The sequence below is a fragment of the Eretmochelys imbricata genome, chromosome 2, assembly GCF_965152235.1.
Source record: "Eretmochelys imbricata isolate rEreImb1 chromosome 2, rEreImb1.hap1, whole genome shotgun sequence".
Lineage (NCBI taxonomy): Eukaryota > Metazoa > Chordata > Testudines > Cheloniidae > Eretmochelys > Eretmochelys imbricata.
The window spans coordinates 208461948-208479395 of record NC_135573.1 but is presented as its reverse complement, the minus strand read 5'-3'; the positions used below and the strand labels follow the sequence as shown (position 1 = coordinate 208479395).

Genomic DNA, 17448 nt, shown 5'->3' with positions numbered 1-17448 from the left:
CGACACAAATACGTATTACTTCTGTTCTGTAACATTCCTATTTAATTATTAGTCCTGTTTGGAAAAGTCTTCCAGTTGTGTGATACAGTCAAATGAAGACTTGGAAAAAATGTTCATTCAGAATTACTTGTCACATGATTCAAGTTTGCAACTGTATTCACCAGATGCTTTCTTTGAGCTTGAAGTGCAATATTTTTTGACATTTTTTTGAACCTATTAGAAATCTTTGTTTAAAGACAACCAGCAAATATATATTTGTTTCATTCTACATACCAGTATGGGGATTTGGGGATTAACCCTGTGACTAGCAGGTGGAGATTGAGTCAAATTTGAATTTAACCAGTAGCCTCTCTGCTCAACAATTTTAGGTGTCTCCAAAGGGTGAAATGTCTGTCTGGTTCTTGCAAGACTAATAGATTCATTAAAAAGTTTGTTTGCTTTTTCCTCTTGGGTAAGATTCCAAATGACTGGAAAAGGGAAAATATAGTGCCAGCCTATAAAAAGGGGACAACCAGGGAAATTGCAGACCAGTCATCTTAACTTCAGTACCCAGAAAGATAATGGAGCAAATAATTAAACAATCAATTTGCAGACACCTAGAAGATAAGGTGATAAGTAGTGACAAATCCATGCTGACTAAGAACAAATTGATTCAAACCAACCGAATAGCTTTCGTTTACATGATAACAAGCCTTGTGGATAGGAGGGAAACAGTCGATGTGGTATATCTTGACTTTAGTAAGGGTTTTGATATTTTCTCATATAACCTTCTCATAAACAAACTGGGGAAATACAAACTAGATAGAGCTACTGTAGGTGGCTGCATAACTCATTGGAAAATCATTCCCAGAGAGTAGTTATTAGTGATTCACAGTCAAGCTGGAAGGGCATATTAAGTGAGGTCCTGCAGGAATCTGTTATGGGTCCAGTTCTGTTCAATAACTTCATCAATGATTAGATAATGGCATAGAGAGTACACTTAACAAGTTTGAGGATGATACCAAGCTGGGAGGGGTTGCAAGTGCTTTGGCGGTTAGGATTAAAATTGAAAATGATCTGGACAAACTGGAGAAATGGTGTGAAGTAAATAGGATGAAATTCAATAAGAAGAAATGAAGGTACTCATCTTAGGAAAGAACAATCAGTTGTACACATACAAAATGGGAAATGGCTGCCTAGGAAGGAGTATTACAGAAAAGGATCTGGGGGTCATAATGGATCACAAGCTAAATATGAGTGAACAATGTAACACTGTTGCAAAAAAAACTTACCATTCTGGGACGTATGAGCAGGAGTGTTATAAGCAAGACACAAGAATTAATTCTTCTGCTGTACTCTGTGCTGATTAGGCCTCAACTGGAGTATTGTGCCCGGTTCTGGGCACCACATTTCGGGAAAGATGTGGACAAATTGGAGGAAGTCTAGAGAAGAGCAACAAAAATGATTAAAGGTCTAGAAAACATAATCTGTGAGGGAAGATTGAAAAAATTGGGTTTGTTTAGTGTGGCGAAGAGAAGACTGAGAGGAGACAAGGTAACAGTTCTCAAGTACATAAAAGGTTGTTACAAGGAGGGCAGACAAAAATGGCTCTCGTTAACATCTGAGGATAGGCCAAGAAGCAATGGACTTAAATTGCAGCAAGGGAGGCTTTGGTTGAACATTAGGAAGAACTTCCTAACTGTCAGGATAGTTAAGCACTGAAATAAATTGCCTATGGAGGTTGTGGAATCTCCATCATTGGAAATTTTTAAGCACAGGTTAGACAAACACCTGTCAGGGATGGTCTAGATAATACTTAGTCCTGCCTTGAGTGCAGGGGATTGCACTAGTATACCTCTCGAGGTCCTTTCCAGTCCTATTATTTTATTATTTATATGTCTAGCTCCGTGGATTGTAGGACAGAGAAGGTGGTCAGCTGTAACTAGTCAAATAAAGCCAGCTGACTGCCTATTTGACCATGGTCCTATATTTTCAGATATTCCAGCAAGAATACCCTGATGTATGTGGTGGAACTAGGAGAGGTATGAGCATAATGCCAGAGGGAAGATCTAAGGAGTAGTTCTTCAAGTGCTTCTCCCAGTTGGTATTCACAGAGGGTGCACATGTGCTCCATGCACCTGAGACCAGAAGACTTTTTAATGGCCATATTCATTGGTCTGCTCCTGTGCTCTGGACCTCCTCAAACTCTTAACCATGGATATAAAGGGCAGCATGGACCAATTGCTCTCTAATTCCTTTCTATTGCTTGTGGTCTGAGACGGAACCCTTCAGTGTCCTCAGCTTTTGCTGGCAGTCCTGCTTGAGTTCACTTTTTTTCCCTTGGTTAGCTGTTAGTATTAGTTTTGGGGTTTGAGGGTTTTCCCTGCTTGCTGCCCCAATGTCTGAAGCACTTAGTATGCCCAAGATTCCAGGCTTTAAGCCCTGCCTCGCCTGCCCACAAGCCTTTCTGGTTAGGACCCTGCCTATGTTGACTCAGGGAATCACACATTTCTTCTAAGTGCAAAATCTGTCGATCCTTTCCCCTTTGGACTGGAGGAGGCTGGGGAGTTCCAACTCTGTAGACACTTCATAGAACTCTCCAAGAAGCCCCATTCCAATTCTGATCCCTCCTGCTTCCTGGCACACTGGCTGGAGCTTCTGTGTAGTGCCCCTCTAGCAACAATGCTCCCTAGCGATCCTTGATCAAGCTCAAGGACTTGTTTAAGCAGAGGCATTAGGAAGGTAAAGGTGGACACCCCCTTCACAAAGAGGGATACATTACTTCCTAAGTCCTCTAAGAAGCAGACTGTCTCTCCCCTGCTCTTGGTACTGAGTGAGACTCTAGGTTTGTCTACCGCTGAAATCAGTGTAACTTACGTTGCTCAGGGTGTGAAAAAACTACCTCCCTGAATGACGTAAATTACATCAACTTAATGCGGTGTCTACAAAGGTGCTCTCTGGGATAGCAGCATATCTTCATTGCTGAGGCAGCCTGGTATTTCCTTACCTTGACAATTGGCTGATCACAGGACACTCGTATCAGGAGGAATGGATGGTGGTCCTCTCCTTACTAAACTTCTTTCACTCTTTGGGATGTAGGTAAATCCAAAAGTGTCCACTTTAGCCGCAACACAAGTTATGGAATTTATAAGAGTGAATCTGAACTCCATTTTGGTCATGGCATATTTACTGTCACAGATTCTGTGTGATGAAGGACCTAATCACCCAACTCTGACTAATCCCCACAAATGACAATCCAGTCCTGCCTGGTCCTTCGAGGCCATTTGGCTGCATGCAGCTATGTGACATCATTTGTAAGAGTCTAGTTGTGGATGGCCTATGCTCCAGGAAGCTGCACCCTGGACAAACAAGTTTTGTTTCATTTGAGTGTCCTCTCATCCCTCACCTAGTGGGAAAACACAGGGTATGTCTTCACTACCTGCCAGATTGGCGGGCAGCGATCGATCCAGTGGGGATCGATTATCGTGTCTAGTCTAGACACGATAAATCTACCCCCCGAGTGCTCTCCCGTCGAGTTCATGTACTCCAGCACCACAAGAGGCACAGGCAGAGTCAATGGGGGAGCAGCAGCAGTCGACTCACCACAGTGAAGACACCACGGTAAGTCCGATCTAAGTACGTCAACTTCAGCTACGTTATTCACATAGCTGAAGTTGCGTAACTTAGATCGATTTCTGTCTCCCCTCCCCCTCCCCCCAGTGTAGAGCAGGACAAAGAGACCGTGTAGGGGTTCCCTTTGTTCTCCCATCACCCACAGATACATTCATTACAGATTCCTCCTTACTGTGCTGAGGAGTGCATGTAGGCAGTCATATGGCTCAGGGCTCCTGCATTCCAAACGAACTAAACTGCACATCAATCTTCTGCTTCAGAGAATGCACAAAGCTTGCAAAAGATTGTCACCCTTCATCTGCTCCAATATGTCTAAGTTATGTCCGACAGTGTGACTACAGCAGTATTATGTATAAGCAGAGAGGAGTGAGGTTCCCCCCACTCTGCATGGATGAAATCAAGCTTTGGATCTGGTGCATCAGATCCGTATTGGCAGTGCACTGACCAGAGTATTGAATGCTAGAAGATAGTGTAAACAGGCATATCTACCAGGATTGTGAGTGGGAACTCCACTCTTCAGTGGTGCAGAACATATTCAGGTCATGGGGTTTCCAATTCTGGGACTTCTTCATGACCGAAGCAAACTAGCAGCACCCAACTTACTGCTCATGAGCTGCTATGCAGGATGCCTTTCTGGGACACTGGAGCTGCTAATGTAGGCCTTCCCTCCCATTCCCATATTAGCCTTTGCCTACAAGAGGGTCAAGCAGGAAAAGGCAAAAATAATCCTGATAGCACCTTGGTTGCTGAGATAATTTTGTTTTGCCACCACTGCAGATGGCCTCTCACCCATGCATAGCCTATAACTGTTTCTAAATCTGCTGTCTCAGAATGAGGACAGAGCCATCCATCCAAATCCAGCCTCCCTCCATCTGGCATCCTGATTTTTGGATGGCAGATCGTTTAAGAAATTAATAGGGTATGATGAAATCAGACTGACCAGTTCAAGTACTTTGGTTTCTGGGTTCCAGAAGATAGTAAGCTTAAACATGATATGGTCCAGACTGGGGAGTGTTGGCAAAGTGTGTAATAGCATTTCAGGTGTTGTGTATGACAAACATATGTCACTGTGACTGAAAGCTCAACTGTGTAGAAGAATGGTGCCACTGCAATGCTCTGCAGTAGAGAAACATGGGCAGAAAAGGGGTGGCAGGGCAGTGCCTACCGATGTTTGAGATAAGATGTCTTTGCACTATAAAGAGTCACACACAGAGACGGATTGCAAAATGAAAGTTTTAGGGTAGAAAACAGTCCATGATGTGTCTGCATCATTTGAACCTTTGGCTTCCTGCTCTTTTGGCCCTGTCTATGAAAGTGGCCTTCCTAATGGTGATCATGTTGGCTATGAAAGTGGGTAAGCTTGGGACTTTCATGGTGGATCCTCTCCACATGGTGTTCCGCAGGCATAAAGTGTTGAAATCGCATCCCAAAGGTCCCCTCTGAATTTCACATGAATCATACTGCTCCCTTGCCAGGCTTCCACCCAAAACCTAACAGTAATAGGAATGACAGGAAGCTGCACTCTGTGGTTGTTAGCAGAGCTTTAGCCTCCAACTAGTAAAGGGCAAAACCCTTTAGAAAGTCTCCAAGGCTATTCATTTCCATTACTCAGAGAATGAAAGGAGAAGCTGTCTCTTCTCACAGACTCTCAAAATAGATTTCAGGGTGTATTCTCCACTACTAAGAGCTTATGGAGGCGCCTCCCCATCACGGTATCTGGGCATATTCAACTAGAGCACAAACTGTATGTGTGGCTTTCCTACAGGGAGTTAGTTCCCCTCTTGGACATCTGTAAAGCAGCAGCTCAAGGCTCCATTCATACATTTACCAGGCATTATGCTTTTGTCCAAGCTTCATCCGTGGATGCCTCCTTTGGTTCAACAATCCTGTGATTTGCAGCATTCTTCCTTACGTACTCCTCCATCATGAGTACTGCTTGGGAGTCACCCACAGTGCATACCATATGGACCAGCGCTTGAAGAAGTGAAGGTTACTTATTTCTATAGTAACTGGAGTTTATTTGAGATGTGTGGTCCCGATGGGTATTACTTGCCCTCCTTCCCCTCTGCTCAGATTCTTACTTGAGTCGCAGTAGAGTAGGAACTGGTGAGGCAGCAGGTCCTCACTGCCACTTATGTCCTCAGTTTAGAGCGTGAGGAAGCACAGGGTGCAGGTGCTGTGGCACTCACTGCTATGGAAAAGTCTTCTGGTCTTAGGCACATGGAACACGTGCACTCATAGGGACCGTGCATCTTGAACTCCAGTAACTATATGGTAAGTAAACTCCATTTTCCCATGCTAAAGCCAGCTTAGCATAGCCAATACTGGCATTGAATCAAATTTAAAAATCAATTGAGGCTCAGAAGTAGGGCTACTTCAGGTCTACTAGCACAGCAAAGATCACTAGAAACTGAATATGGTGTCCAGAATAATCTTCCAAAATGAATAAGCCTTCATACGGTAAATACCCTTTTCCTTCACGGCAGCAAGAAAGTTGTGAGCACATCAGGACTTTCAGTTTCTGGGCACCTAGTCCCCTGCATTCATCTCACCTTGGATAGTTTCTTTTGGAAGTCCCCCTTATGTCAGGAGTTCTTGCTGCAAAAACATTTGAGGTTAGTGATTGATTCAGCTCTGAGGGATAGATGTCTGACGTGAAAGGAAAGTCAGAAAATAATATTTAAACAGGATCAACTGTCTTACATATTACCTAAGAGCATTCTCATTTTCTTGGTGCGTCACGGATTTAGCACTTCAGCTACATACTATATTAGTTAATTTATTAAAGAATGAATGGAACTTTACCACTGTAGGTTTAATGCGGTGCCTAGCAGATTTCTAGTGTATCTACTTGTCACAGGATCCTTGGGGTGCAACCTGGGACTGTGGGGGCATTGTGCCCGCTCTGCTCATTATTCTGAGTTGTCTCTCACAATGCCTTACTGGTGGCAAGAAGCAAATCCCTCCAAGTGCTGTTACCACTCAGTACAACCGCATGTGGAGTCCCACACCCAGCTAGATTGCATAAATGCCCCCAGAGTCACTCATGACTCTCACAGAGAAAGGTACCAGCCAAATCCCACCAGCTCCCAGCCTTGTACCTTAGGAATATACTGTCTTGCACTGCTCAAGACCCTTTCTTGAGCAATGCAAATTTATTAATCGGTTCACAACTTCATCAATGAAAAGTGGACATGCACCAGCCTTTGTGACCTGAGCAGATTTGCCAAACACTTCAGACAAACTCTTTGGTAAAGATAAACAGTAAAACAAGTGTATTGATTACAAAAGCTAGATTTTAAGTGATTATAAGTGATAGGCAAAAAGAGTGGTTACCAAAAAAAAAAAAAGAAAAGAAAATATAAGCATGCAGTCTAAACTCTCAACCCTGTTAGACTGGGCAATGTCTAAGTCAGGGGTTGGCAACCTTTAGCATGCGGCCCATCACAGTAATCCACTGGCGAGCCGCGAGACATTTTGTTTATGTTGACCGTCTGCAGGTACAGCTCCCAGTGGCTGCGGTTTGCTGTTCTCGGGGTATGGGAGCTGCGGGAAGTGGCAGCCATCATGTCTCAGCAGCTCGTTGTGTCCCTCCGTTCTCATTGTCCGGGAACAGTGAACCGTGGCCACTTGGAGCTATGGGGGGCTGTGCCTGCGGACTGTCAACATGAACAAAATGTCTTGCAGCCTGCCAGTGGACTACCCTGATGGGCTGCTTGCCGAAGGTTGCGGACCCCTGATGTAGATTAAGCAGTTTTTCTCACCTCCCTGGATATTGCAGGTTGGTTACAGTCTTTAATACACAGGCTTTTTCCCTCTTAGCTTGTGGACCAGTCTCTTCAGCTCCGGCATTCTCATTGCCTTCCGCGTAGGTGGGGGAGAAGAGAGAGGACAAAGCATGCGGCCATTGTTGTGTTTTATATCCTTAGTTCATGTGACTGGAGAACATATGTCCAGGCATGTCTGTTGGCATTGCTAAGTCATCAGGCAAGGTTGAGCAATTCCCTTGGTGTGGCCTTGTGCAAGTGAGTCATTGAATTGTAAGTCTCTTGCTGGACAATGGCTGATGTTTGTTCAGCACCCACCTGAGCGCTGGTTATCCCCCTTCTTACTGTCTTTGGGGAGCTAGTATCTGGGTGCTTCCTAAACTCTCAGCATATTTTAATGAGAAGCATACAGTGCAATTCTCATAACTTCATATGCATTAATGGTATACATATTTAGATGGAACAGTGGGTTTCAGCAGATCATAATTTTTCCCATGATACCGTACATGGCATGCTTTATATGCAATATTACAGTTAGATACAAATGATGAATATGGGGGTTGCAGGGCGTTCCCCCGTGGTGCAGAGTGTCGCAGTGTTGCTTTCAGGACTTAATCTGCCCTGGAGAGGGGACAGGTGGTGGTAGTTTTTTTTTTATACAGTGCTGTGGTACACATGGTGCTTCAGTCATTTAAGAACAGTCCTGGCCCCAAATAATTTACAGTCTGCAAAGGCAAAGTATGTCCAATAAATGTGGAAAAGGATACAGATTGTCAGCCTAAAGAGCTCCCTAGCATTTCAAAAATTGTTAGAACACCCATATGACGGACTTTAAAGAGAGAGAGAGAAGAAAGAAACTGATGCATCGTATCGCTAATAAGTAACTAGTGCTGTTGTCCACATATAATGATTGCTTCTGTTTGTAAAACACATAATTTGTCAGAATTTTGTGGAGTAAATTCTTAATCTTAGGACAAGTGTTAACTATGAAATGGCATTGGCATAGATGTGTAATTTTGTGGAATCTGGTGAGCTCTGCACAGTTTATTCATAAAGCAAAGAAAGCATATTATTGTAATTTAGCATTTATGATCCCAACACTGTATGACACATAGTACACAAATAAAATTGCTAGATAGAAGCACTTGTATACTTGTGCAAATGTATTTATTTTATGCCAGAAAACCAGCATTAAGAGAATGTTACAGTTGTGTAGTTAGAGCAGTAGTTCCCAAACTGGGGTTCATGAAATTTTACAGGGGGTTCTCGGGGGGAAAAAATTCCCTAATGGTGGACAGAGCTGTCCCTGGGAGCCTTGGGCAGTACGACTTCCAAGAGCTAAGCAGATCAAAGCAAGCATATCTATCACACTGAGGAGATTTAAACTTCAAGACTCCTTATAAGAAATGGAAAGGGAGGTGGATATTTCTTGCTGTTTTTAAAATTAAATAGGCAGCTAGTATTGTTTTTAAAATTATTATGAAGAACAAGTTTAAGCTTTGTTGTAACATGTGGTGTTTGCCTGGACTGCTCAAGAGCTGAATGCTTGTGTAAGAGGAACTCTGAATTGGCTTCTTAAATACCTTCATGCTGTTTCACATCTGATACTCACTGATAAAACATAGAAGCCTTGTCTTATAACAGGCTTATTCAAAGTGATACAAGCTATGAAAGTGAGATCTTGGAAGAGTGTTGCCATTTTCATAATGTAATAAAAATACTGTAATGATTAAGAATAATAAATAGTGTGTAATAAGCATGTCATAAAAACAAAAATTTTATATTTCCAAGATCACTGCTTTTATAATTTATACTCAGGTAAAGGAGAAAATCCCTGGAAATAATCATTTTAGGAGAGGGTTCTCGAGACTTTACATTTTAGTGAAAGGGGTTCACAGATTGTTAAAGTTTGGGAACCACCGAGTTAGAGAATTTGGAAGTCATGAAATGTGAGTGCAACGTTGTTTTGCCAACTTGAAGAGGGATTTAACATGCAACTCTTCATAGGGGCTTTTAAAAAACATATGGGCTATGTAGAGTTTGATTTGGTTGTTTTTAGTCATTTTTGTTTTGCTGACTTAGATACAGTATGCAGCATGAAGCTCACAATGTGGTTACCGACAGCTTTTGTGTCTCAGCTAAAGATGGAAATAATGTATTGCTGTCAGAATCTATGAAAGCATAATGTAACTGTCATTTCCCTCCTCCTCATCCTTTCAAGGAGAATTCACTTTCTTAAAGTAAATGGGGGTGGGGGTGTTTATTACAAAATATGGTTATAGCAGACTTTTTCAAATATTAAAAATGGTCCACAAACCCTGTTGATTGACAGAAGCTACTGTACTTCAGGATAGCATTTAATTGTGTTAAGTAGAATGTTTTAATAAAGAGTGGCCAGTAAATATTTTCATGAAATGGATTTTTCTAGGAAGGATAGATATCAGAATGTAGGTGTTTTAAATACCATCCATTCTGTACAGTTGTTGTTACATAATGAAAGCTATTGTGAAAAGCCATGAAGTAGTAATGCAGATTAGGAATACATTTCTGTGTGGGAGGAAAGGGTATGTGTGTAGTTTTCTGACTTTTTTTTTTTTTTTTTTTTTGCAGCCTATGGACCATTGTAGTATAGTAGCTTAATGATTATTATTTAAAAAAATTGTGTTGAACATTAGCAAGCCCATGTGTACGTGCAAATGTCAGAATTGTTCAACTGTACACAAGTGTACAGGTACTACATGCATATGTTTGGACCTGCAGTATGTGTGGACATGTGCACATGAGGGCTGAAAACATTTCTTGAATGTCCAAAGAAAAGAGAAATAGAAGGAAAACAGCCATTAATACACATTACATTTAATAATATGTGCAAGTGTGTCTCCAAGGATATAACATATAGCATATACTCATTTATGTATTTCTTGACACCTTTAAACACTAGCAAATGTTGGAAAAATGTGCTGCACCTGGCTTCAAAGCAATTGCATTGGTACAATTCTAGGTGGATCGCAAAAAAAAAAAATCTTATTTTCTGTCCAAGCCCCTTTCTTTGTAAATGCAAATGGAATGTTGGCTGCCCCACACTCACTCCAATGTGCTATATAAAATATCTGCAGTAATTCCACTGGAGCAATCACTACATCAGTAGTCTCTAAACATCTGAGATGTCTTATGAATATTGGGTTTTAGTTGTATTTCAGTTTTTAAAGGCTTGTCCAGAGTATTTTTGTCATTACTGTTTCTTTTTATCAGCAGCAATGCAGCAAGTTTTGGATAATCTTACTGATCTGCCCATATCAACAGGAGCTGAAGAAATAGACCTTATTTTCCTCAAAGGAATTATGGAGAACCCTATTGTAAGATCACTTGCTAAGGTATTTTGATGTATTGATAGCTTTAATTAAATTGGACGCTTTGCATATTTTTACTTGGAATATTGTCAAGTCAAGAAGTCTGACTGGTAGTATAAATTAATTTTATCCAGAGCATGTCTACCACTGGTGGACTTAAAGGAAATTGTGAGAACAGATTTAATCTTGGACCTGCTTGACTTGATCCTTTCTCCATCTATTGAACTCAGTTTCATTTCTAGCATTTAGAAAAGGGATTGGAATATGGAGGATGAAAGTAAGTTTATTATTTATCATTAGTATTATCAAAGAGCCTAGGAGTCCCAGTCACGAACCAGGATCCTACTCTGCTGGGCACTGTACACACAGAACAAAAAGAGCTTGCAATCTAAAAAAAAGAAATTTTTAGATATAGACAGACCAACAGGTAAGTACAAGAAACATTACTAGTCAGTGTGATAGGCTGTAGGCTCAGCACACCAGCAGCCTTACCATTGTCAGGTTTTTGTACACACATCATCAAAGGAGAATTTTAAGGAGGGAATTGAGGGAGAATGAGTGAGTTTTGTAGATGTCATGGAGCCTTTCTTCCAAGCATGAAGGGATAAAACACAAAGGAGGTTGTCTGAAAGGTTGTTGGTGCTGCACAACATTTTGATTAGTTTTATATCATTCTAGTTTTTTAATGTGGCACACACAAATGGATTAAAAACTGGCTGACAGGTCTCAAAATGTAATCGTAAATGGGGAATCATCATTGAGCAGGTGTATTTTCAGTGTGGACCAGCAGGAATTGATTCTTGTCCCTATGCTATTTAACATATTTATCAATGACCTGGAAGAAAACAAAATAATCACTGATAAAGTTTGCAGTTGACACAAACATAGGGGGAGGGGTAAATGAAGAGGACGAGTCACAGATACAGGGTGATCTGGATGGCTTGGTAAACTGAGTGCTAGCAAACAATGTGTGTTTTTGATAGAGCTAAATGTAAATGTATACATCTATGAACAAAGAATATAGGATATATTTACAGGATGGGGCACTCTATCTTGGGAAGCAGTGACTCTGTAAAAGATTTGGGGGTTGTGGGAAGTAATCAGCTGAACATGAGCTCCCTGTGTGACACTGGGGTCAAAAGAGCTAATGTGATCCTGGGATGCATAAACAGGAGAACTTCGGGTAAGAATAGATGTTATTTTTGGCAGTGGTGCAACCATTGCTGGGATAGTGTGTGTAGTTCTGGTGCTCACAGTTTAAGAAGGACGTTGATAAACTGGAGAGTAGTCAGAGAAGACCACACGAATGATTAAAGGATTAGAAAAATGCCCTCTAGTGATAGACTCAGAGCTCAATGTGTTTAACTTAACAAAGAGAAAGATAAGGGGTAACTTGATTGCAGTCTATAAATATCTACGTGGGGAACAAATATTTAATAATAAGCTTTTCAATCTAGCAGAGAAAGATGTAACATGATCCAGTGGCTGGAAGTTGGAGCTAGACAAATTCAGATGGAAAATAAGGCATAAAGTGACAATAATTAGCCATTTAAACAACTTGCCAAGGGTTGTGGTGGATTCTCTATCACTGCCAAGTTTCAAATCAAGTTTGGATGTTTTTCTAAATGATATTCTCTAGGAATTATTTTGAGGAAGTTTTATGACCTGTGTTGTACAGGAGGCCAGACTAGATGATCCCAGTGGTTCTCTCTGGCCTTGGAATCTATGAAAATTTAACAAGTGGGCAATGGAGGCTGGCATCATGAGCCGATGGAAGGTAGGAGTTGATTTGGCAAATTCCTGTGTTTTAGGAACTTCAGATACCGAAAATATGGTATCTGAAAATATGGTAAAATTATTTATGAAGACAATTTCAAAATACTCAAAATTTCAAGATTTTCAGTATTTAGTATTTATATAGTACTACTCTACTGTCTCCTGTCGCATCTCATCCGGTTTGTCTTTGACCAAACGTACATTGTGATCCACACATATGAGAGATTGTGCCTGTATAGAGCCACTCTGAAGTCATTGGGGCTCCATGCAGGCACAGAAACCCACCCACATGGATCACCATGGTGCAGCCTAGAGAGAGAGAGGTGTAGAGAGAAACAATGGCAGTATGCTGCTGTTAGTAACAAGAATGGAGTGAGAAAAGATTAGAAAATAACAGTTTATGTGTAATTGAACAAGAGTGAGCCACTTCTAGGCTAAAGTGGCGGCAACTCTATGCAAAAGTACTGCAGGGGTCTCAAAAAGTGGATGCTCACATTCCGTATCTACTGCATCCAGATTTAGAGCACAGGTACAGTGGTTGGCTTTCAAATGTGAATTGTCTATCTCCACTTTTATGTTAAATTTGATACTTTATTTTTTTATCACCAGGGAGGGGGTGCTTTAGAAACAAGCTTCTTTTTGCTCCTTTGGCCAGAGCTTCTGTTCTCTGGCAAATTACAGTCTAAGAGCTTGTCTAGAAGAACAGTTAAAGACAAATCTACAGTGCTAGTGTGCCACACAGTAACTCAGTGTGGATCCTGCTACTGCATGCCCTTTGATCTACTCTACTTTGAAATGGGAGCAGATCAAAGCACACTAGGGAACTTTTAGTGCACAGGAGCAGAGTCCTCACGGACAATTACTGTGTGGCATTCTAGTGCTCTGTAGATGTACACCTCAGCTTGCAGCGCACTGTTATCTAGATGACCCCTAAGGCAGTTTTTTTAATGGTCAAGTTGCAAATGCAAAAGAGAGAGCCTATAATGGAAATGTTTACACTTTTGACTATGGGCATATCTCCGCTAGAAAGCTGTATCACTTTAACTATACAATCCCCTAGTGTGGATGCAATTATATCTGGGGGAAATGAGTAGAGTAAATTTTTGTTAGATTTTTTTTTAATGCAAATTGTCATTGCAAAATCTTACTAATTATAAGATCAGTATTATTGTCTTTTAGCTACTGTAAAAGCAGTATTGGGTACAGTGGTAGATGGTTATATAATCTGTATGGTATTTGCAAAATACATTTAAAAAACAGCAGCACCATAACATTTCTTTATTCTTTTAAGAGTGATGTGTATGTCTGGCTCAAAATTCTCAGTGAGCCTTATAATAAACAGGATTATTTAGTCAATGACCTGACTTTTTTTTCTTTAAAATAGAAAAAAAAACTGAAGCTTTGTCCTTTCTGTGTTAAATAAGCTACTTCAGAGGTTAATTAATTACAAATATTGGGGCTTGCTTAATAAAATTTACAGGTAAGAATGGATTCTTACCTGTAAATTCTACTTGTTGAATTCTACTTACTTCATGAAAAATTGTTTCAGAAAAAACATAGATTTTTCCATTTTTATAGCAAGATTAAATTTAAACATCTGCCTTTGACACACTGCCTCTACACAGCCCCACTGAGAAGTAGTTTTCCTAGGCAGATACTAAAGGACCCATATTAAAGCAGTACTTGGCAATTGGATATGTGCACTTGTCCATCGGGCTCCATATATTGTGGGTATACATTGTTCGCTCCCGGTAAGGGTGTCTCAGTTCTCTCTGTACCAACCAGTGATCATGAATCAATCCTTTTGCTGACTTCTGTTTGTTAAAATTACTGTAAATAATGTTAGTAGTTTATATAGTGTTGAGCATCTTAATTTTTTTGTTGGTTTCCTTGGGAAATTCCCAGCTTCTGATGAGCACTGCTGAGTTTAGGGAAGGACTTTGTCTAAGGCAGTACATCTGTAAGTCTTTTCAGAAGAGGGATGAAGAGGCCCAACAGAATTTTCTAATTTTTGTTAGAACTTGCCTTTACAAGGGGATCTGGAAGCTCATGAGCCTGTTATCCTCCGCTAAAAAGGCACTGGAAGTGCAGTTTATTAAGCCTGCCTCAGTGTCAAAGTCTGATATCACATCACTGGATTTCAAAGTTGTCCTTTGGGTTATCATTAAAGAATGACAACATAAGCTAAATGACTTTATAAGTCTTAAGATCCAATCACTTTGAATGGAACTGGAAAAAGCATTTTCCTGGGGTCTTTAGGTTAGAGGTTGTTCAGCACAGAGGAGAAGAGCTCTGACAGGACTTCAGCCATCTGATCTGCTCAGCCTTTATTGTGATTGGCCTTCCTGAATCCTAGGTTGTAGAGATGTGTCTCAGGTTCTGCATTAGATTGAGCAGTAATCCACAGTGTGATTATAGACACCTTTCTCTTATATTTATGGGGGAAAGGGGCCTTTTATGAAAAAATGCTTTTTCTCCACTTATTCTTATGCCAGGGTAGTGTGGAAGATTTGGCAGGAGAAAGCCAACATGGAACTGACAGACCTGGTTCCCAAGACATATTGCTCAGTCCATCAGATCATCCTTTCACTCTTTCTCTTGAGTCCGGATTTCTTGTCTCAGCAGAGCAGTTTATGCAGACTTCATGTCCCTTCATAGCTGTTGATTTTCAAAGCAAGATGACTTTACTTGTCTGAGGTGATCCAGTCAGTCAGAGATCAAAAAGCAGCCTCATAGGGGGTGCCAAAGTTAGAACTGGCTTAAAATTGCTCAAGGCAGATGCTTTGACATGGTGGTTATCTGATTCCAATTGTCTTGGACTTTGTCCTATCTCTGGTATCACTGAAGCAATTCTTGGCAACTGTTCATATTTACATGGCTGCTAGTGAGAGTCAGCAATTCTTATGATAGTCCACAAAGAAGAAATGTCCTTAGGCTGCACCCCCAAGTTTCTGACCAAAATTATATCTCATCTCAATAAGTCAGTTTCTCTGCCTGTGTTTTTTCCCCAGAGCCCAATATCTGCTGTTGGGAAGGAAAGTTGAGATGGTTAGGAACTCTTAGTTATTACACTATACTCCTGATTACCCAAATAGCAGGGGGGACACAGATTTCATTCAGATAATTGGGAGTTTGGACAAAATGGAGAGGGCAGGAGCTGTTCAGCAGTGGGGTGGCCTCCTTGGCTTCTGGGGTGGCTCCTCCTCACAGTCCTAGCCAGAGGGTAGAGGGGGGTCTCCGCTTTTCCCCATCAGAAGTGCGGCCTTCTGCCTGCACCTTGCGCCTGCAGGGGTCAGGGATCACCAGCTTTGCAGTGGTCCGAGCTTTCTGCAGTTCCACTGTCATAGCACCACTTCACCCACTCTCATGATAGCAGAGCTGCATAGGGCTCCCTGTGCTGCTGCAGGAGTCATTCCATATCATGGTGGCCTCCCCTGTGGCCAAGGTTTGTTGTCATCGCCCTCCTGGCCAGGGGTCTTTGCTCTATTATCAGAATCTCCGCATTATCCAAATCCCTTTCTTGGCTCCTAGCATAGATTCAGGCCCTCTGCAGCTGGGGGACAAGGAAGGGATTCAGATAATGAGGATAATAAGGTTTTGGCTAAATGGAGTATAATGTATTTAGAGGAAATTCAGACTATGAAGCCTAGTCATTAGAGGGGAGAAGAAAAACTCCTAAAAATCTCTGCACAGAGACTAGGTGGATGAGGTGCTACATCCAGCATGTATGAAGTAGTTGATGTTCCCACATCTGAATGTCTTAGGATTTGCTCTGTGAGGAAATGGCAGCCGCTATGACACATCTCTTCTCTACTGAAGGGCTAGCAATGTTCCCCTGTTAGAAATCTGTAGGACTGCTATGTGGACTTGGTTCACACGTTCTCAAATTGCTGTTCTCTTGACACTGCGTCAAGAGCAGATGCTGGTTTCAGAAGGACAATGCTTCAGTCATTGTATAACTAGCAGACGTCCTCAGACCTTCTTTTCAAGGAGGTCACTGCTAACTAGGGTGACCAGATGTCTCGATATTAAGGACTTTGTTATATAGGAACTATACCCCCTACTCCCGAAAAAAAGAGTCCCAATTTTTCATACTTGCTATCTGGTTACCCTACTGCTAACTAGTCTCTTAGAGTGGGACTCAATGACAGAAATGTCCAGGATCAAGCGAAAGAGTTACCAAGGCAAACTCTTGTTCTCCAACTGTATTGCCTTCATAAAGCAACATTGATCCTCCCTCTTCCTCTCTGTTTCAGAGCCCAGCCCTTGTAGCACTTCTAGAGGTAAAGAGGAACTGAAAGATTGTTCAGAGATGGTGGGCTATTAGACTGTTGTGTAATATAGAGCTTGAGGGGACACATGTACACACACACGTCAGTCCAGTGCTGCTTTAAAATGAGGGTTCTGTGGCCAAGTGGTTAAGCATGCTAATCCTACGGTGAGGCTGTGAAGGCAAAACAGCAGATTTACTTTAGATAAAGTGCTCTTTTTACTCTTGATGAAAAGATAAATCAGGAAATAAAATTAATCACAGGGCTAAATGAATTAAAAGTACTGTTGCAACTCATTGGCTATCATTAATATAATCTTGTTTTTAATCTCTCACAGGCTCATGAGCGACTGGAAGATTCTAAACTTGAGGCTGTCAGTGACAACAACCTGGAGCTAGTGAATGAAATTCTTGAAGACATCAGTCCTTTAATAAACAAAGATGAAAGTATTGCAGAATTAGTTGGTATACTCAAGGAACCTCATTTTCAGGTATCATTTTTTTTCAGTTTGCATATTTAAATATGTTACCACTTAATATATCAACATATGCATATTGATCTAACTAGAAGGAGTGGAAAAAATAATTTTAACCCCTCCAGCCAAATAAGGAGGAAGAATTTGGAAGAAACACCAGTCTTTTTTTCACCAAGAGTAGAGTTAAAGAGAAATAG

At 41.2% G+C, this 17448-nt stretch overlaps 1 protein-coding gene across 6 annotated transcripts in view; it reads left to right on the top strand.

Annotated features, from left to right (window-relative positions):
* The window catches only part of PALS2 (protein associated with LIN7 2, MAGUK p55 family member), a 123258-nt gene that overhangs the window by 64926 nt on the left and 40884 nt on the right, over positions 1 to 17448 (top strand). For 5 of the 6 annotated variants that reach the window (XM_077811371.1, XM_077811375.1, XM_077811369.1 and 2 more), the window contains 2 exons: positions 10635 to 10753; positions 17114 to 17266. In XM_077811371.1, coding sequence (XP_077667497.1) covers positions 10637 to 10753; positions 17114 to 17266 — 270 coding nt within the window. In that variant the 5' untranslated portion in view covers positions 10635 to 10636. Of the gene's footprint in view, positions 1 to 10631; positions 10754 to 17113; positions 17267 to 17448 lie in introns of all 6 variants that reach the window. The other variant, XM_077811373.1, reaches the window with a different exon arrangement.